The 22,368-nt window shown below is 41.5% G+C and overlaps 1 protein-coding gene and 2 long non-coding RNA genes across 8 annotated transcripts in view; 2 read left to right on the top strand and 1 right to left on the bottom strand.

The window, feature by feature from the left end:
* The window catches only part of ptprz1a (protein tyrosine phosphatase receptor type Z1a), an 88,608-nt gene that overhangs the window by 5,673 nt on the left and 60,567 nt on the right, over positions 1-22,368 (top strand). For all 6 annotated transcript variants that reach the window (XM_078948205.1, XM_023955431.2, XM_023955430.2 and 3 more), the window contains exon 2: positions 20,642-20,704. In XM_078948205.1, coding sequence (XP_078804331.1) covers positions 20,642-20,704 — 63 coding nt within the window. The remainder of the gene's footprint in view (positions 1-20,641; positions 20,705-22,368) is intronic.
* On the top strand, positions 1,129-9,806 carry LOC144992523 (uncharacterized). The gene is made up of 2 exons (XR_013656557.1): positions 1,129-8,813; positions 9,441-9,806. It is a non-coding gene; the product is annotated as an uncharacterized LOC144992523 (long non-coding RNA).
* LOC144992522 (uncharacterized) lies at positions 9,796-13,417 on the bottom strand. Its single transcript, XR_013656556.1, has 3 exons — positions 10,806-13,417; positions 10,271-10,385; positions 9,796-10,187 (listed from the first exon to the last, which is right to left on the bottom strand). It is a non-coding gene; the product is annotated as an uncharacterized LOC144992522 (long non-coding RNA).

Raw genomic sequence — 22,368 nt, 5'->3', positions numbered from 1 at the left:
TGCGAGAGCCGCAGCAGAACGTCTTCATGTTGTCCGGTCATCCTCTCGTCCAGATCACTCTGTCCGGCTGAAGACAGACTGGTGCAGAAGCAGGCAGTGCAGCAAAAGGGCCACAAAATCCCTGATCTGGATCCTTCAGATTGCTGAACATCTCCTTTTGGAGTGCAGACAGACACATCTGTTTTCTTCCATCTGGATCACTGTGGCAGCAGGATGTGAGAAGCATGGTTCTGGTTCAGGAAATCCTGCATCTGCAAAGCTCTCTAAATTAGAACAGTCTGAATATCTTTCGGCTCAGCTGGTTATGTTTGAATAAAGGCTAGTTATCCACTGAACGGTGTGACAGAAATGTTGGTGAAGCAAAGCTGCCTGAATGAAGTTTGTTTGAGAGGCTTTCGAGACATTCCAGGTCCATCCTGGTGGGTTTGGATCACACATAGGGTCCTGCAGACCACAGACGAGGGAGCAGACAAGTGATATGAGGGGATGGCTCCTCTGCGATCCCCTGAAAGCAAAACAGAACAAAAATGTTTGATATATTCAGCATTCTGACGCTGCCTCTCCTTTGCCCTGAAAGGAATCCTGGAGGGTTTGAGTGATGGGAATCAGTGATGAGGAGAGAAAAATGCCAGAAAAAGGGGGCACCCAAAAACAGAGGACAGGAAGTGATGCATGACTGCAACTTGTCAGTAACAAAGAATAACTGCACTGACAGTGGGGCATCACAGGACCAGCAACAGCAGACAACAACCTCAGTAAGCTGGGGGGGTCAAGAAGCTGCAGCAGAAACTGAGAAAGTGCAGCAATGATCTGAACTCAAAGCAACAGCTTATGTTCCAACAAAAAAGCTTCTGATCTGAGAACCAACAACTTCTTCCACATTGTTCTATATTTTGTATTCAGATGTGTGTGTGTGTGTGTGTGTGTGGGGGGGGGGGGTGCTGTTAGTTAGTAGCACCACAGGGAGACTCCAGCTGAAGTGTGTCAAGGTCAAAAAAAGGGAGAATAAAATCTATAGCATCCTTCTGTCCCACCTCCTACTGCTATTTTCAACTGGGTCATCCCTCAAAATAGTCATCCCCCCCCCCCCCCCTCACCTCAGGCACCATCAGTGAAACTGTGCCAGTTAATGAGCTGTGTTTGCCCTGATGATGCTCGCACTGAAGCAGCATGACTCTTCATCAGGTGGAAAAGCAATTAGAGTTCAGCTGCAGGCGAGCGGCTGCGAGTGACCGCCCCCTGCAGGTGATGGAGCTCTGACACTGTGGGGGGGGCGTTGGCGGAGAAGGTGCTGCCGGGGGACAGAGGGCGAGTGAAGGACTCTTTACAGACAACTGCTTGAAGCCTCATTTGGTTTTAGATAGTAGGGGTGCCACCTCCATGATTGATTAGGGGGGGAACAATCAGTGCAGATTGAAATGTGATCTGAGTTCAACAAAGGCTAAGGATCAGTTCAGTACGTTTGGTTTTTGACGAATGGATGGCAGTTTTTACTTTACATGAAGATCATCAGTCATCCAGCAGTTTTTAAGGGAGGCGTGTCTGCCGTTGGAAACTTCAGGCGCTTGTGCGCGACCAATGATCAGTTTGAACAGATGAAAAAGATCCATATGCCATCAGCCCCACAGCTGCAGTTTCATCTCGGAGCCTTTTCTCCCACGGTTATCTCTGTAGCTGAATGCTTCAGGAACCACTGATCTGCTGGGATTTTCACCACAACTTTGAACATTCTGAGAAAGACGAAATATCTGTGTGTGTGTGTGTGTGTGGGGGGGGTTGTTTGGAGAAATCTCAATGATAAAGGACATCAACATCTGGCAATGATCCGTAACCTGGTAACCTGGGTAACCTTGAGTCTGATGAGCTGCAGCAGATGACTGGACTTGAATCCAGTAGATTGGGACCAAAAAGATCAGAAACCCTTCCATGAAAGGATCTGTGACGGCACAGATTCAATGTTCACCATGTTGAACTTCTTGTCTGCAGCTCTGTAGCTGCTCTCTATGTCTATGAAAATAACATGTGCGTGTGCGGCTGTGTTTCATGGATAACTTCCTTAATAGTTTTTTGAACAAACTGCATTGTGAAGCCTGAACTTACTGAGCAGCTGCAGAAATAACATCAATCCTAGCCTCAAAGAACAGTAGTCCAGCTAAAGAAAGAGTTAATATATCCACAAAACAATTATCACCCAGAGCCACCATGAAAATGAATGCAGTTGTGTGCTTCAGCTGCAGCTTATCACATCAGGAAACATCAGAACAAAGCCACAGAAACACGCTCTTTTGCCACATTGATCTCTTAGAAACAGAAATAAGTAAGGGGAAACATTAAATTAAGCTGTCTAATCCACAGACACAGACAGGATTCAGAGTTTGAGTAGATTTGTTTCCAGCAGAAACACGTTTTGAGGCTAAAAAGGCCTGTCGGAGAATCCTTCTGAGACCTGGCTGTGATCCTCGAAAGAATTCCGATGGTTCCTCAGTTCTGCTGCTGAAGGTTCCAGTCAGAACACAACAGATTTTTTCTTGAATGCACTGTTAGTTTGCATGTGTGAACATGCACAAGTGTGGAGAGCCCAGGAAGCTGTTTTCAGTTAAAATGATTTGTGGTCCCAAAAGTGAACCCCCCATCCCACATGCACACGCATACGTGCACACACACACACAAACAGACATGTGCTTGCACACATTATCCTTCATCTAAATGAAGGTTAGAGGCAGAGCATTCATGAGCCTGATGTCAGAGCTCCGGTAAACCATCTGAGCTCCAGCCTGCAGTGTTGGGGCTTTCTCAGCTCCAGAATGGACATCCTGGTGCCTTTAGTTCCTGCAGATGTTCCACAGCTGGGGTCATCAGTCTGTTCAGTATGTGACCCCTCTCCAAACAGCAAATCTGCTGACTTACCCTCTTCTTCATTTAATCAGTTATTGAGGTGTGGTGGGGGTAGGGTAGGGGGGTCAGCCTGCAATGCACTTTGGGGGGAGGGGCTACTTGGCAGTGGTCCCCTTCCCATGGTTGCCGTATGGAAACGGGATCCCCCCCCTCTCAGTTTTAATTGCACCATAGTCATGTTGGACCCTTGGTGGTGGTGGTGGTGGGGGGGGGGTGCTTGGGCATCACTGTGAGTAATCAGCAGATGTCCTCTCAGTGCCTTACCTGCCAATTTTAAACTGCACCCTTTAGTACACACCCTTTACCCCTCAAGAACACACGCACACACACACGCTCACAAACACACAAACATTTCAAGGAAGGTGGGACCTCTGACCATCTGTCCCCTACCCCATCCCTGGCAGGGGGTGTCAGGCCCTTGGCAACCCTGTTGTGGTCCTGCTGGCCTGGGTGGGGGATGCGATTGCCCGCCGGGCGGTTGTTCTCTATCTGCTACCGTGCGGGTGTTGGGGGGTCCGCTGCTGCTGCCGCTGCGGCAGGGGTCCTGGTGTGGGGATGACTGGACACTCTGCCTCTTTCATTTTACATTCCATCATCCACCTTAGAAGAACATAAACTCTCTCTCAAGCACAGGTGTTAGCTCACCTTTGCACAAATAGTTTGTGTGACTGAATGAAATGTTTCACATGTGTTGGTCTGAAGTCGTAAGTATGTTTGTGTGAACATGAGTTGCATTGTGTACATGTTGACATGTTTGTAGGAACATTTCTTTTGGAGCCAACAGGTATGTTTGTAACATTTCAGTGTGTGTGTGGACAGGCCACGCCCCTTCTAGATGTGTGTTACTCAGCCAAACTTGACTGTAATGATTATAAACATTCAGCAAGTTGTTGCTTTATGCTGCTTCATGGTTTTACCCCCCACCCCCTCCTTCTATAACCACCCTCCTATCCGCCCCCCGCCCCCCAACATCCCTCTCCCTTCTTCCCTCCTTTTCTTTTCCGTCCGGTCCAACACAAAAATGTTACAAATGTAAGTAAGACAAATACATTTTAGTATAAATTCCAAAAAGGGTTTATTCAAATATACACCTACTGTGTCAGAATATTCATCACCCCTATTGTAAAAGTAAAATATGTCCAACACAAGAAGCTTTCAGCTCTCATCTGTTTGCTCAGCTGTTGGACAGGACTAGTTAAAAAAAAATCTGCTGAACATTCCTGCTCCTCTGAAGATGATCCTTTTGTTTTTTCTGAAACAGCAGTGTCTGCTCTTCGTCATCATAATCATCTTTGGATGTTCATCATCATCAGCAGCAGCAGCATAATCATCAGAAGTGTGTAAGACATAGACTTTGCATTTTGTGTTTAGTGAGGAAGACGAGGGAACCGAGGAATCAAAGCTGCATTGTGTCCATGAGGGCGGAGTTTGTAGGCTGGTTTGGGTGGGCTCTTGGATACATAAGACACCCTGCTGAGCTCCAGCACCTCTGACTGCGGAACATCTCTACGGCTTCACAGCTTCTGGGTTCAGGTTCATCAATCCTCCTTTGTGATTGTCTGTCCAGACCCCTGTGAAGGTAAATAGATGGGGGTTGTCATGGGCAGGCACATGCCATATAAAGGGAGTCACCCCTGGTCAAGATGGGACCAGAAGCTGCAGCTCAGGAAAGGACTTCATGACCCACACTTCAGCTGTTTCCTGTGAAGAGGGCAACTTCTTGCTATGTGGACCCCCCAAGCCCAACATGGAAACGACAGATTCCTCACGGATGCTATGAAGCCTTTAGTAATAAAGGAAAGCTGATGGATCACTGACAGAAATATCACTGAATTCTTTTTGAATTTTTGCACAAAGTTTTCAGTCTGAGTTAATTTGACTTAAATAATTAAAAAAAAACATGCAACTGCAAAAGCTCTCTTTCTACTATCGAGGAGACCTGACAGGAAGTAAAGTGAAACGATTCTGCCTCTGCAGCTCAGAAGAACCTCAGTCTCACCATCCTTAGTGCAGATGCTTGTGGTTCTGCTGGTATATCAATCACCAATCGTCATGTTGACCTGTGACGTTTTTGTGCCTAGGGGGCGGTGTATGTGGGAGGGGGTGTTGGCTGCAGCCCAGGGACACTGATGATGGAAACTGTGGATAGTCAAATCAATCGTTCATTGCCTCTCCCCTCCAGCTCTGAAAAGCTCGGCCTGCATGAAGTCGGGTCAGTCATGTTCACTGCAGCGCTCCTTCCCCCAAATCTTCTTGTAATCGCCTTCATGAACCCAACAATTTGAACCGACTGTGGGTTCAATTCCTCAAGCAGACTTAGCTGTCTGTCTGCAGCACTTTTTGGTGTTTGTTTTGGTGAAGCTCAGCAACCATCTTTGCTTTAGAATAATTTCTCCTGGGAAGCAAATGCACTTTTTTTTTTACTGTTTGGAAGTGTGTGAGTTGCTCAGAGGGAAATGCAGAAGGGGCAGTCAGGGAAAGGTCGTTGTGGAAATTAAGGATAAGGTCTTGTTTGAAGTGTTGGGCTGCAGGGAGCTGTCATTGCACCAAGGGATACATCTGTATCCCCAAGTTCATAATTGTTGGTGATGAGAAAAGGTAAGGAGACTTAAGTCAAACCATAGTAATGTGACTTAGCTGTGAGTTCATTTAAATGAAATATGGTTAGGTTTGGTACATTTGCTTCTGTACAAGAAGAGCCAGGAGAAAGCAAGCTGTCCTTGGGGGACAGATCAGATTCAGTTAATACAAAGAATATGTTGAAGCATTTGTTTTTGTTGATGCGGTTGAAGTCCTGACTGGAGGAAGTCCGTACATGTTGACTTTTGGTCTTTTGCTGAACCCCACATGTTGGTTGACTGTTTGAGTCCATCTGTTTGTTTTTGAGGATTTTTAATGATGAAAAATATGGATGGTGAAGGAATCGAACCACCAATTGTTCATTAACAGAAATATGACTTTAACCTAAAAAACTTTATTTTGAAAATCATTTGAGAAAGATTGTATTTCAAAGACCCACTCCAATGAAAATGGGTTTTTTAAAATGTTCTCAGGCCATTTTTCTCAATCGCTGTGAATCAAGAGGAGATTAAAAGCCTGTAGTTGTTACTACAAACTACTGTTGGGGGGCCACAAACCCCCTGCTCCGCTCCATTCTGATGCATCCACCTGCAGACAAATAGATCAGTGTACGTCTTTGTTTTCCTCGTCTGAGCTGGAATCTTGATCAGAACTGTACGGCTGGTTAGCTTCAATATTGCTCACCATGTTTGTTGCACCGATAATGTTAGCTTGGGGGTGTGAGGGGCTGTAAGTTAGCGGGAGAGAGTGGAAATAAAGGGAAGCTGGGGAAATGAGCGCAGGCTTCCTCCACACCAACATTCCCTCCCACAACTAAGAGGTGAAGTTCTGATGAACTCCAGCCGCTCTGCAGAAACTATGTCCTAGAAAACAACACAGGTTTTTTGATTTTGGCAAAAAACTGCATCATTATAATTAAAGGACCACTGGGAACACTTTGAAAACAGATCAAAAGGTGATTGGAGTGGGACTTTAATGCTTCAAAACTCCCACAATTTCCATTTCCATTTTTTATTGAAAACTGCAACCCAGTGTTGACACAACAGCCTCAGGTAATGTGAGAAGAAGCAGAGGTTTGAGGATCCACAAATGCATGTTAAAGAATAAAACAGACGGCTCTTTTTAAACAACAGAATAAACAAACAAGCCATATCTGCAGTAGGGTTGGGCGATGTCCCTTAAATTGGCCGTTGACGATGTTTGCTGTCAACCATCGGGATGGACGATGACATCGTCGGGGGGGGGTGTTTTTTTATATTTTTCTTTCTTATATAACTGCTATTCGTTTTTTTGCTTTTTTCATTTTATTTCCCAACTAATGACTAATCCACGATGATCCAGTATAAACTGAGGGACCGGTGGAGCGCGGACTTACAGCTTTGTGTTTGAGGGGAAGGGGGGGGGGTGCTTTGTTACATGAGCGCTATGTGTGGGAGATTTAAGACTGCGATCCGTCCCGCAGCTCTGGGGGGGTACAAGCAACCGAACTCAGAACCGGGTCTAAAAGTGTGTGTCTGAGCACAGCTCGGATCGTCAGCACACACAGCGGTTTGAGCTTCAAAGCAGAAATGTCGCTCAGTCCTTAGAAAACAATCAAACAATGACGTGGATTTGTGTTTCCAGTTGTGTCCCGACTAAATAAAGACTGATGTTATTCACAGCATGCAGCGCCACCCAAAGCTAATGTTGTTAGCCCGTGTTAGCATACTGCTAATCCTGGCTTCGTCCAGAAAAGGCACTGACCACACGGATTAAAATTCAAATGATGAGCGAACAGGTGTTTCATAATAACCGTAACATTATTAAAAGCACGTTTAGAAGATCATCTCGTATTTTACCGAGCTGACATGTCAATGTATATAGCCGCTCGGCGCTGTTTAACATTGTTTTGTATTGAATTGTTACATTCAATAAAGTTTGAAAAAAAAGCCGCTTGGCGGAATTTATATCCTTCGGGTTTTCAAACCCTACTGCGCATGTGCGAATGATTTATTCCGGCGGAAAGTGTGACCTTAGTGAACGTTTTTATATTCTGAAAACATTTTTCTGGGCCCATGTACACGGTTGGATACTAATCCGACCATTGATCCCATCAAGATATTTTGTACATGTAACCGCGGCTTATGGTGTGGACGCGCAACGTGGCGGGGGCGTGGCATCACGATGGTGGTCTCTCCATCGGGATGTCAGTCACCCATCACGATGGACGATGATATCGTCCATCGGCACAACCCTAATCTGCAGCCTATTTTTTAAATAATGTTCCTCCTTTTTTTGAAAAAAAAAAGGTGTTCTTTGTTTGCATTCTTTCACTTACAGATCTTAAATGGAAACTCGATTATAGCAGACCAAAAGTTGAAATGAGTAAATTTTGAACGTATTGCTATAAAATGTTCTTCAGAAACGGAAGATGAGAGTTCTTGATGGATGGAGTACGGTGGCCCTGAAGTGCAAACCATTCAACAAATCACTCGATACAAAAACATTTTTAAGATCACAGCAACAATTTAAAAAGCGTATTACATTTTAGAAAACAAAACAAAATTTCAGAAACCAAAACATAAAAAAGAAAAAAGAAAAAAAAGAAAAAAAGATTTCAGAAAACAAAATTAATTTCCAGAAAAAAAAAGAAATATTACAAAATGAAAACATTTCAGAAAAAAAATAATTTCCAGAAAACAAAATGAAATAAAAAAAATGAAAACATTTCAGAAAAACAAAATGAAATATTAAAAAATGAAAAACATTTCAGAAAAAAAAATGAAATATTAAAAAATGAAAAACATTTCAGAACACAGAATGAATTTCCAGAAAACAAAACGAAATCTTCAAAAATGAAAAACATTTCCAAACCGGAAGAATCAGGTACTATGGGACAACGCTGATTGGATGATGATGTTTGTCAATCATTTGAACTGAAAAGTATTTTAAATGAAGCGACGACGGATTTTATCGTCCAAACAACAATGTACCATGATAATCCCCGTATTTCCCATTTACACATTAAATCAAAAATGCAGCAAACAGATAATGAAGGTTTAAATTATTTTTTGAATATTTCGTCTGAAGCAGAACGCTCACCCGGAAGTAGTTTGTGTGGATGACGTCCGTTCTGCAGGTAAACAAAGAAAGGGACGGTAAAACGTTAACATAAACTTTAATCTTTGAATATTTAGCGGATGTGATGACAGAACGCACCCAGAAATATCAACACCAACCAGGTTTACAAATGTTTCAAAATGTCTGTGAGAGGATTCTGTCTAAAGCAGCAGCTGCGAAGAAACGGGTGTTAAAGACGGCGCACATCAGGAAATGCAGTCCCGCCATCCACAGATAAGGTATGGAGGCACATTTGTTTGATGTAATAAATGTAGCGTTAAACGTGATTTCTAGGTGGGTGTTTACAGACAGATCCAAGATCCTTCAGTCATACGTTAATGACAGGTTACCTCATCAGCTGGAGAGGGGGGGGGTCACGTGGGCAGGATTCTCAGACAGGTGTACCAGCAGCATAAATCAGCAAAGCTGTCAGGTAAACTGCAGCAGTTTGTGTCTCAGAATAACATTTATGAATGCGTCTTATTCACACTATTAAGATCTGTGACTTTAGAGTGTGTCAGTGCACAGAAACATGACAGTAAATGACTGGATGTGCACATCATCAGACACGTCCAGGTGTGTAACTAAAGGTGGCAAAGTCTGTAGTGTAAAATAAATCTTTAAAAAAAACGTTTTAGTCTTTCAGGCAGAGGAGGAATATCAAATTGTTTTAGAATGTATTTTTTATAAGACTGAAATAATGTATTTTATTCTGAGTTTGGTGTTTTGACCCCTCCCTAATGAATTTCTGGTTTAACCCATTTTCTCCTCATTTTGATGAACTCAACTTTTTCCTGAATGAAAGATGAACGGTAGCCGATGTTTTTCTGTCAGGGATTTTTAATTTATTAATTTATCTCTGTCAGGGATTTCAATGGAGCTGGAGTCCAGTGCAGAGGAAGCTGCAAGCATGTACGAGCAGGAACTGGCGTCTCTTACCTGTGCATCTTCCTCTGGATGTGATGCTGATGGACAATGTGGACAAAACTTTCCTGACATGACTCTTTTTGATATAGTTGTTAAGCACAAACAGACTTTCCCAGATGCATTTTTTCCTCTAATAAATGTGACTGACAGGTACGCTGAGTAAATGCTGAATGTAAACGTAACATTTGATTGACTGCATGAAGAAGCCCTTAAAGGAAAATCCACAACTGTTTCTTTGTTTCTGTTACTGAATAACGTATTCATGTTAAGTTTTCAATAAATATACTGCATTGCTATGAAACAAATTTGTTTATTTTCATATCCATTATTACAATCCTCACGTCAGCATTCAGTTTTTTCATTGACAAAAAAACATTTCTAAACAACAGCTTTGAAAATCAAACATCATCTTTGTTAATAAAGCTTTAAAACCTAAAATGGTAAACATGGAAAAACTCCTAAATGAAGCAAGCCTAATATGAACATTTTAAACTGGAGTTTTGCTTAAAGGAACATTAAGTTGTTTGGAGTTGTACAAGTGTTTGATGCAATTCCTCATAGATGTGATTTCCAGATCATCAGCCCGACGCTAAAGCCAGGAATTGTGCTTCGTCTTTCACTCCCCACTGCATCATTTACAACTAATCAGGCTTATGCAGCAGGTTAAAGACTTTTTTTTAAAGGACCTGCAATTTAAAAAAAAAAAAATTAGATATTAAGGTTAAATAATATTTATTGATTACATTTCACATAAATCATGGTGACTTGCCTGTACACTGCACAATGATATGAATGACTTTAGTCTTCTTGTATTCCCATGTAGAGCTGCCATCTGTTCTTCTGCAGCACAAACCTTTCTGGAACTTCGCTTTGAGAAACTTCACCTGCAGAAATATCACATGTTAATTCAATTAAGTATTTTATAAACTTTAAAGTTCATTTTTAAGTTTCAGTATATGTATATGTATGGTTCAAAAATATACAATACACTTAAATATTATTTCCCATAAGAACTTGTTTACTGATTTCAGTCTTAAAGTCGATTTTTAGCAACACTGGTGCCGTATAATTACTGTAATTACTGTATAAATCACAGAATCAGGCTGGCTCGGAGCTTTTTCTCTCATGTTGTCACCGAAAACGGGAACGGCTATCATGTGAAGACGGTTCGTCTCCATCGGGTTCTTTTTGCGCATGCGCAAGATAAAAAATTATCTTTTCAAAGCAGCACTTTGACATCCTAAAATTAACATCCTTAGAGACATGTGACTGACAAAAGAAAAGATCACAGAATTGATTCTTACCTAAAGATGATTGACAGCGTGAACCTCGCAGCCGTAGACATTAGCGCACAGCGTTCAAAGTAAAAGTGCTCACAAACTACTTCCGGGTGACCGTGTGTCAGGCGAAATGTTAAAAAAATAATTTTAAAGTTCATTAACAGTTTGCTGCATTTTTTATTTGATATATAAATGGGAAATACGTGGATTATTATAGTACATTGTTGTTTGGACGATAAAATCCGGCATCGCTTCATTTAAAATACTTTTCAGTTCAAATGATTGACAAAAATCATCATCCAATCAGCGTTGTCCCATAGTACCTGCCTCTTCCGGTTTGGAAATGTTTTTCATTTTTGAAGATTTCGTTTTGTTTTCTGGAAATTCATTCTGTGTTCTGAAATGTTTTTCATTTTTTAATATTTCATTTTTTTTCTGAAATGTTTTTCATTTTTTAATATTTCATTTTTTTTCTGGAATTCTTTTTTTTCTGAAATGTTTTTCATTTTTTAATATTTCATTTTTTTTCTGGATTTTCTTTTTTTCTGAAATGTTTTCATTTTTTAATATTTTTTTTTCTTCCTGGAAATTAATTTTGTTTTCTGAAATGTTTTTTTTTTTTGTCATTTTTGTTTTTCAAGTTTTGGTTTCTGAAATTTTGTTTTGTTTTCTAAAATGTAATGCTGCTTTTTAATTTTTAATTTTTTTTTTAATTGTTGTTGTGATCTTAAAAATGTTTTTGTATCGAGTGATTTGTTGAATGCTTTGCACTTCAGGGCCACCGTAATGGAGGGACGTCCCTCCCCATTTACTCAGCTCTCATTTGGCTGCTGTTGTAGGAAATCTGTGTTAAGGATTGTTAAACCAGCCCAGTTGGATGGGAAATGTTCAGGTTTAAGATGCGTCTAGCAGAAAAATGTCTGTGTGCAAATGGTTCTTGAAGAGAGAGCTCCACCTATACTGTATGTCCTTGTTCTCAGCATCCCTGGGTTGAGCAACAAAGATGACAGAAAGAGGGGTAATGGGGGGGAGGGTGTCAGGTTTTTGATTCTCATGGTTCACATGGTGCTAGGACTTTACCCTGATGGAGGACGCCTTGCTCTCACTTTGTTTGTGCAGGATTTCTTCAACTGTTTAATTTTTTTAAGTAAGTCAGGAGATTAAAAACTACAGGGTGGAGGAGGGTTGTGGGGGCAGTGAAATAAAAGTCCAACTGTCTTCAGATTAACCTGCTTTATCCTTCCATCACACACACCGCCCCCATCCTGCTCAGACCTCCGTCCTCTCTTGGCATTAGTGTGGGGGGGTGGTTACACATTCTGGCGTGGGCACCAGTTCTCACCCAAAACCCTGTGGATGTCCCGGCTCTCCCAGGGCTCAGCTAATCCTCTTATTCAGCGTCCGGTGGAGGATGCAGGCTCCCACACACCGGAATGGCGAGCACGCCGCTCTCTGCTGAACACACACACGCATGCACACATTGACACGTTTGTGCTCTTCTCCTTCGAGTTCGGCACTGAGCAGGAGTTCCTCAGACTCTTTTCTTTTCATTCAATCTTTCCAGTAGAGCGTAAGCATGCCCCCCCACCCAGACCTGAGCTTCTGAGAAAGCCTCCTTCACTATTTCTGTTCAGTCTTCTTTTCTTTTCAGCTCCTTCATTTGTGGAAAACTTTCTCTCAGATGATGTCAGGAAATCGGTCTCACTGCTGGGTAACCTCAATGATGCCCCCCCACCCCACCCCATTCAGAGGTTTTTGACTTCATCTCCCCCATTGAGGTGTCTCACATACACAGAGGCTGTCACTTTGTGAGGCTGTGGAGAATCCAAACTGAGAAGGGTCCATGAAAGAACCTACACTGAAACAGAAAGAACCACTAATGCTGAGCAGCGGTAGCGTCCTCTTCAGTGGGGGATACAGTAGATCTGATCAGGTCATGGAGAGCTGAAACACATCATGAAGAATGTTGAGAGGAACATGAGCAACCTGGTCATGTGGCTTTGAATAATGATTTGATTCAGGTTCAGTCTTCTCTCTTTTTGTTCCCTAGTCCAGTTTCAAAGATGGCTTCAACACACCGGCCTCTTTACCCAAGCAGAGGTTTTATATTTAAAAAATCCTGCAGGTTTAGGAGATCAAAACTTAAGCATGGTAAACACAACCCCTAAGTGTCACATAAAACAGCCAAACACGGTCCCCACCACAGACACGGTTGCAGCTTCACAGTGTCCAGACGCGGTGAAAGAAGTCACCTTCAGTCTGGATCAGACGTTGCTTCACCACACTGAGGGTGCATGAAGATCACGTCTGATCAGTCCATCAGTACTGGAAACGACCAGAAGAGCAACAGCAAGAAAACAAATGGATTCTAACAGAAATGAAAGGATTCAGAAAAGATTCACAAATTCACCTGCAGAGACTGTTCTCAGTTCAAGCTGTCGGCTAAACCCCTTTGGAGGATTTTAGAAAAAAAGAAGTAATTTTCTCCTCTATTCGATCTAAACTTTCATCAGTAAAATTTTTTTTTTTTACGTGACAGAAAGTGTGTCAACAAATCTCACTGTAGAAATAAAAATACATTTTTTTAAAGGATTTTTGTGTTGTCTGATAGAAAATCTCTATTTTACAGAATTAAAAAAAAGATTTGTTTTGCGTTTGATTACAGTGCATCAGCTGACACAAGTATCATGTCTGAGCCATCCATTTGCTGAACCTGCTAAGTCCCTTTTGGGGTCACAGGGTTGCTGGAGCCTGTACTAGCTACTGATGGGCAAATATGGGGTTTACCCTGTAGGTCACCTACCTATCACAGGCTGCACAATCAAACCCACATGTTTACACCTATAGGAGCAATTTAGAGTCTTCAAAAAAAAAACAACATATAAGCATGTCTTTGGGCTGTAGGATTGAAACTGGAGTTCCTGGAGAAAACCCACACAAGCACTAGGAGAAGACGTAAACCCCACACAGAAAGGGCTATAGGATTCAAACCAGCGCTTTTTGCTGTTAGGCAAGACTGCTAAGGACGACACCTTCTGGATCCCTCCTTTCATTTCAGATTGGTAAACGTAGCCAGCGATCCTGCAGACTGATAGCAGTTCTTTTCTATTACTATAACCTTTTAAAGCTTTATTCAAACGTCAACCAGGCAGCCAATGAAGAGACGATCAAACCAGACAAAACTGATCTCTTATGATGGAAAATAAACGCTGTGGAATCATTTTTGAAGAATGTTTGGTCTGTCTGAGCTGCACATGAACCATCTGTACAGCAGGGCGTGGGATTTTTTGACCTGAAATCATGTTTGCAGTGAAGTATAGAGATGGTTGAAGGTTAGGCTAACATGACTGTTTGCTTTTCATTGCTGCTCACTGCATGTCAGCCTGTGCAGGTGTTTCCTTTGTAGCTGCTGCCACTCAGCTCCTCATCCCGCTGGTTTAGTTATTATTTATTAATTGTGTTTTGGTCCAAAGGAACAAGCTTTGAACCAAAGAAAAAGGAATAAACAGGATGAGAGCAGGTCCCTAATATTTGATGAAGACATTGATACATCTTCATCTTTACATTTTTTTTTTAAATCCTGGTTTCTCCACCTGTGTTTTAATCAATGTTTGACCATATGGCTGCCAGAACCTTGATTCTGGTGTCGTGCTTCCTAAATGTTCAGATCTGCGAGTGATTGTGTGTTCCTGTGGGTTTCTTGTTTCTCGTCTATTGTGTTTTATTTTGTCATGTTTAGACTGGTAGTTTCAGGATCCCGTTGTGGATACCATTGCGGGATTCGGGAAAGAACTCTTCTTTATTATGAACAGAACACCGGCAACAAGGCTAGAAGGCTGGCGGCACTCGAGAAGGCACACAAAGCGATTTGGTGACAAGTGGAGGGAACAGGCAGTGAAAGGAAGAGACAATTAGGTTCAGGTGCACCAGTGACCTTGACCACTTCAAATGGGCCGATGTACCTTGGGCACAACTTCCTGGATTTGGTGCGGGTATTGATGTTTGCTGTTTGTAGCATGACGGACTGACTGGGTGTGTATATTATAGAAGTGCTGGACTGATGGTCCTGCCACCCCTTTATTTTGCTCGGGGAACAGCGGAGGCTGATAGCCCAGAGAGCACTCGAAAGGAGATAAACCAGACAAGGAAGAGGTCAAAGAATTGTGGTATCAGGGAAGTCCAGGAGGACTGGCGCCGGGAGCAGACGCATCGGAGGGCAGCCTCCAGGCCCTCGATTAGTCCGCTCCTTCTGGCCAATTGATTAGGGATGAAAACCAGAGGAGAGGCTGGCTGTAGCCCCAAAGGCTGCACAGAAGACCTTCCACACTTGCGAGATGAAGTCTTGAACCTCCTGTGGGATGAGCTCCTGTTGGTGGGGTTGGATATGTGATGAGGTTGTTGTCCCTTCAAACTTCCAGAATGATGAAAAACCCCACAAAGGCTTGGAAGGTGTGTGCTGTGATCTGCACTGAGATGGAGCCTCCACTTCATCAGATGCTGACACTCTGAACCTGTTTACTGGATAACGGTCATCTGAAGACTTGCTGCTGTGTCAGAGAGGTCATCTGTTTACTACCCGCTAATACATCCCAGAACCAAAAGTGTACTTGTATTTACATCTGATATGTCTTTGGAGAACCACAGTTGGCAGTTTGTTTACTTAGTTGTTTCACTTATTTTGGGTGAGGTGTTATGTACATCGTGTCTCAGTCTCAGCTCTGGAGAATAGCTCCCTGGCATGTTTAGATATTGCAGCAGATGCATTTGGTGCCAGAGTCCTCTGAACTGGGATCTGGATCACCTCTCCAGGTCTTGGGACAGTTAGCATAAAACAGAGGGTCATCCCACAATCACAATGGGCAGCTGGACTCCAATATGGGCTATGTGGTGTGAGCATATAGTCTGCAGATGATCTGTTCATGTCACAGGCTCACCTGCAGAAGCCTCCCCTGGTTGCTGGGAACTCTCAGTCTAATGACTAAGTATACACACACACAGATAGACACACAACCACACACACACACACATTTGAGCAGTTATTACAATAATCATGGATTAACCTCTTGAAGAACCCCTGGCTAAAATAGTTTAAGCCATCAACTGATCCCTGAACGAAGCAGCATGTGTGTGAGACTGAGATGATTCAGAATCAGAACATTTAAAGATCCTCTTAATTCTCAGTTGATATGTCTAAGTTCTATGAATGTGTGAATATTTGTCTGCAATAAACCTGAGTCAGTTACCAGTTAACAAAGCACAGCAGCTTTAAGAGGCCCTAAAGCAGCATCCAGGCATCATGCAGCATCCAGGTGTGTACCTGTATCTTTACCTCTGAATGGCTTTATCCCAACCAGCTCAAAGGCAAAGAGAACAACTCAAAACAACTCAAAGATAAACTTCCTGAAGTTCATAAGACAGAGCTGACCTTCAGAACCTGCTGCTTGTTTTGCTATTGGGTTATATTCAGGCCCAGCAGGTAAACTCGAGTCTGAATTTGTTATTTTTTGATTTCTCCCAAGGAATTGAATTGCTATTTTCAGAGAATTTAGGGACCAAGAGGGTCAAACACCAAAGAACGTGCAATTATCTGCTGAGTTTGCAGGTGACTTCTGCTGGGTGCGGTCAACAGCTGGACCTGGTCCTAAGTTGAACAGTGCAACCAAGTGGAACCTGTGAGGGCTTTGAGTCCTGTGCCTAGTTCACGTGCTGTGTGGTTGTGGATTATGTTGCTGGGATTGCAGTCGGAGCCCCAGCGTGGTTCTCTAAGCCATCTCTCATGGTGCAACTGGAGCTAAATCGTGTCTCATTCTACAGACCTGGCCCTCCTGTGGGCTTGACTGCAGGGATGGTACTGGTTCAACACAAGGGACTGAAATTTAAACTGAAATTCTTCTTTACATTAAGAGTAGGGGTGGTGGTTTGGTCTAGATTTGATGTCCCACCAGGCCAGAAGAGACGATATGGTGTGATGGGTATCAGAGGAAGAGCTGGTGCCAAAGGAATGCCTGTTTGGGTCACAAAAATTCTGTTGACAGCATGACTAATGCAGAACCTCAGGAGTGCCTGCAGAACCTCTTGTTGCTCTGCAATGACTGAAGGTGTGTTTAGACACAGGAGATCTCTGCAAACAGCTGCATGTGAAACTGAAATCAGAGACATTCACTGGACCCATTCTTCAGAACTGGCCTGGTTCAGCCAAACTGTCTGCATCCTTCCAGGATCTGTGGCCCCTCTGAGATGGACAGGATGGTCTGAAGTAGACCCAGAACTTGTGCAGATTTCAAGGGTCTTCTCTCTGCAGACTGTCAAACATAATCTGGATTAGATTGCTGTCATCCCCTGAGCTTAGAGTAAATAAAGTGTTACACAGCAGGAGACGTCGTCTCTTAATTTAGTGAGGACTCCCTCTGACGACCAATCAGGTCAGTCAGTGACCCCAAATGTGGCGAGAACACTCAAGCAGAGGGCTTGATGGGGGAGGGGCGTGTATTTGTTAAGGTTGCCGTCTCATCTGATCTCCAATGTTTCAATACATCTATTTATTATTCATTGTTCATAAGATATTTCAAAATAAAACAAGCTATTTCGTGCGAACAAGTCAGTCAGACAGTAAAAACCAATCATATCATATTTGCTCCTTCTATATCAGCACATCAACACAAGATGACAACAAAAAATAATTATACAAATATGTAAAGAGTTATTTTTTTTCCTAAATCCTAACCCTGTTCCTAAACTGATCCAAGTTGCCAGTTTACAGTTTGACTTAACCTAATCGCTCTCCATCTAAAGCATTTATGACTTGTTTTTTCCTTTAAATTATTTTTATTTAACTGCTGTTGTGCACTTTTTTTTATTTTGTTTCCAATGAGTTCCACATCTTAATACTATAAATGTATACATGTGTCTGTATCATCTACTGGAGCTCTAATTTTTTCAGGTAACTCCATTAATGCCATTGCTGTAGATATTTGTGGCCTAAATTCATATTTCTCCCCAGTAAACAATAAACTTTCAATGAAATATTTTAATTTTAGAACAAACCATTTTCAATGATTTTAGAAAATTAGGTAAAGTGACAATATTGTATTAACTCACTGACTTCTTGAAACAGGGGTTGTAATATTTCTGCTTCTAATTTTACAATTGTTTTTTTTTGTTGGAATAAATGTTTAAAATGTTATTTGAAATAGTCAGCTTCTGCATTAATAGAAAATGTGTTAAATTGATCACTAATTTGTTTGGATTCATTGCTTTGTTTAGAAAGCTCCATATTGCTTTCATTTTCCCTCTCTGTTTTTAATAATAATAATAATAATAATAATAATAATACATTTTATTTAGAATGCGCTTTACATTTTGGGTAAAATCTCAAAGCGCTACAATGAAGGTTTTTAATATTTAACTGTGGTAATCTTTTTTAGTTTTATTTTAAACGGTTGTAATGTTATTTTTTATAGTCTTCATATTGTGTTTCAGAGCTACCTGTATGGTTTTCATTTTTTCACACACTAGTTAATCCTTTGGTCATCCAGGGCTTAGTGGATCTTAATGATTTTCTAGATAATCTTAATGGACTGCTTTTGAAACGGACCTTTTCCAGAAAATTAGGATATCAAGAAAACTGTATTCATTTCCATAAATCTATTTAAAACAAAAAACTTTGATAAAATATAGATACAAGGCCCACTGTTTAATAACTTTCAAGTATTTATTTTTATTTTTTTTACAAAAATTGGGGTTCCAGCCCAATAAACCCTCAAAAACAGCATTTCAGAAAATTAGAATACTGTAGAGAAATCTCAATTAACTTCTCGGTTTTTGGAAAAAAAGTGAAGACAGAGATTATGATCATATCAAATCCATCAAAATAAAGGATTTTCAAAATTATATGTACATCTTTAATATTTCAATTTTGATTTGAAAGGCTAAAAGTCAAGAATGGCAAAGACAGACTTGTGTTGTTAAACAAGCTACTTTGAACAATGACTTCCACTCTGTTAGTTACAATATCTATTAGTGTCATACAGGAACTTGTAACTCAACTTGGCTGTGTAATTACTGAAAAAAGTGATCTAGCAGAAAACGTGATCAGAAAATTAGATTAAACATCCGATCACTGGATCTGCTTCTCACAGCTTCCATAGGTTTTCTCAGTATTTAAATGTTTAATCTTCATTTACAAAATAAGATGGTTTTACATAATTTTTAACAGATGACAAGTCGATTCTCACGTTCAGCTCATGGTCTCGGAGGCCATCATCATGGTAGAAGCACAAGTGGAGTGTAAGGACTCGGGTGTGGCTCAAATCTTTATTTCCAATTTCTTCAATTGCCATTTCACACTTATGCCCCACACTCTGAACACTAACCTCCCACTCCCTCCTTTATAGGATTTCTCCTTTGGGAGCTACCATCCACCCAGGTTTCCACAGATAATTTATTTACACAAAAGATTAAAATATATACTTTCAACGTTTCCTCAACCCCTATAAAAATAGATATTTACCCATACAAAAATAGAACTCACTAAACTGTTCAATAATTCACTTAAAATAATAAAATTACTACTCTAAATCTCTCCTCTTAAGTTTACAAGGATTTTGGTTCCCTCGCCGGAACCAATATAAAGTTCTTGTACCCTTAGGGACCTGTTTTGCTGGAGGATCATGTGAGTCACCACAATCAGACAGGGAATACACAGACATGCAGTGCAGTAGCTGTAAAACGTAACTATTTAAACATATCTGCTTCCTAGGTGCTCCTGACCAAGAAGAACATTGCTGCTAAAAATCTGTCAATTAACCATCTTTGCCTGTTTCTTTAATGGGACAACTGCTCATTGTGAAAGGGACACATTGTCCTCCCAAACCCTACCTTCGCCCACCCGCATCCCCTAAACCCTCACCCATCCACCCATTCAGAAAAAAAAAAACTAGGCGGGGGGACATTCCCAAGCCCATATACATTTATTAAAGAATAGCTTTTTCTTGTTCAAAAAGGCAAAATAGTGATTTGTACAAGTTTAATCAAAGTATACAGTTGACGTGCACATTCAGCATCTCACCGTCCAGATCTTGGTAATCTCATCAGTTTGTCTGTTTGTCCAGAGTTGAAGTAAAGTTTTTGGCTTGAATCTTGAAAAATCCAGTCATTATTGCCCTTTGGCAGTTTAACTGTTGCAGGATGCAGGAGTTTCACACATTGCCGTGTAACACAGTGCTTCTCAATTAGGAAAAAGAAAATGTTTCGCGCCCCCCCCCCCCCACCCCCACACACACACTTTTGCGGTGACAATATATAGGTTAGTATCTATAAAAATTGTGTAAGTATACCTAAAATTGTATCGTTTAACATCAACAGGGCCCCCCCTCTGACCCACTATTTGAGAAGCACTGGTGCAACATGACTTTGAAGCTTGATGAGCTGCAATCAGCAGCAAATTTAAGTTGGATTTTTAATGTTTCTGGTGGGTTTGTCTTCTGGAGAGACTCTTTAAAAAATCACAGAAAACTCTTTAAAACCTTCACAGAAGTTTTGACATCAGATCAAAATTCCAGTTTAGTGTCTAGTAGAAAGAAAAATCCATGTTAAGTAAGACGGAAAAAAAGCAGTTAATTTAAAAATGAACTCAACCTATTCTGAAACTTTGGACTGCTGTCTTGGTGCTTGTTAACTGCTGAGGGAAATGAAGTCAGAATGATGTTCAGAGGTTTTCAGGCACAAAGATATTTCCTCTTAGATTAAAAAAAACATTAGACAGTTTTGTTTTGTGATTTCTTCTTTAAAAGATGTTAGCTGCTGATTTTTAAATTTGATGTTCTGAGAAACCTGCCTGAACCACATCTTCTTTCCTGCAGTTGAGATGTACTCGTACAGAAATCAACGCAAGTTCGCAGAAGACATGGACTGGTCGTATGCTGGTGAGTAACATTAACTTCAATCCAGTAGTGCACTACTGACGTCTTACAATCAAAGAGGTTGCTGGTTTCATTCTGAGGTTTCACAGCACAGAGATTGTAAACTGTGCTCTCTGCATTTCTGAGAATGCATTTAAATGAAAATGGTGTTTTAACATGTTCTTGTGGCATTTTTCTGATGATGTTCTTGCGGCATTCTTTGTTGTGATTATCATTCAAGATAGTAAATGGCTGCTGTCCCATTAGGTCAACACAGGGTTGACAAACAAAGGGTTGGTCAAAAGTTCATTGTAACCTCATCATGGAGCTTAGAGAAACTCAGCCTTGTTTCTGAGCTCGCCTACATTTCTGGTCTGAATTCATTTTAGAACTGATATTCCTGCCTGTCAAAATAAAAGATACTTTGGGATTTAGGTTGTTCTTTGGTTAGACAAAAACAAATTTGTCCCAGTGAGCCTGCTGCTGGTCAGCATCTGTCAGGTTCATGTCTGGATAAATGCATTCTCTCAAAAAACAACACAACAGCTGTGTTGTCTCATAAAAAGTCTCGTGCTTTATGAACTGCTGCATTGCTGTTAAATATGTATATGAAACATTTAAAAGATAAAACTATTTGTATGTCGTGACGGAAAGAACAAGGTCCTGAATACAAGCGGCTGAAATGAGCTTCATCCGTAGGGTGGCGGGGCGATCCTTAGAGATAGGATGAGAAGCTCGGCCACCCGCGGAGAGCTCGGAGTAGAACCGCTTCTCCTCCACATCGAAAGGACCCAGCTGAGGTGGCTCGGGCATCTAGTCCGGATGCCCCCTGGACGCCTCCCTGGAGAGGTGTTCCGGGCATGTCCCACTGGGTGGAGGCCCCGGGGAAGACCCAGGACACACTGGAGAGACTACGTCTGTCGGCTGGCCTGGGAACGCCTTGGGGTCCCCCCAGATGAGCTGGAGGAAGTGGCTGGGGCGAGGGAAGTCTGGGCATCTCTGCTTAGACTGCTGCCCCCGTGACCCGGTCCCGGATAAGCTGAAGAAAATGGATGGATGGATGATGGATGGATGGATGATGGATGGATGGATGGATGGATGGATGGATGATGGATGGATGGATGGATGGATGGATGATGGATGGATGGATGGATGGATGGATGGATGGATGGATGAAACTCTTTGTATGATGTTAATCTATCTGGTTTTATTAAGGCATCAATCAGAAAATGATTAATGTCTTAGAGTTGAGTTCCAGACTAAAAATCTGCTTTCTTGAACTGTTTCACCACTCCTCTAAGTAGCTTTGTCAGTAAACAACAAGCATGTACACACACTTCATCAGTCTTTAGGTGCAACCAACATACTCAGCTCTGGTTCTCATCCCACAAAACATGTACTAGTACCTGAAGAATGTTTCACCATTTAAAGGCAAAATAATCATTTTGTTCCTACAATTACCAAGAATTGTTATGACAACAAAACAATCGTCTATTTTTTTCTGTTTATTTTGCTCGCTTAAGCTGGTTTGTTTTAGTGTCACACGTGTTTTCCGCCTTTTAAAGAAATATAAAAAAAGGGAAGAAATAGAAGATGTGCTGACATGTAATTTTACATTAGGAGGTCTTTGCTGATGGATCAGTGAAGAACATACAAGCCACAGTCAAGCATAGTTGACTTATGGCCTG

Source organism: Oryzias latipes, chromosome 6 (genome assembly GCF_053564925.1).
Source record: "Oryzias latipes strain Hd-rR chromosome 6, Olatipes_Hd-rR_3.1".
Classification (NCBI taxonomy): domain Eukaryota; kingdom Metazoa; phylum Chordata; class Actinopteri; order Beloniformes; family Adrianichthyidae; genus Oryzias; species Oryzias latipes.
Note: the sequence above shows the minus strand (reverse complement) of the source record. Positions and strands in the feature narration are given on the sequence as shown.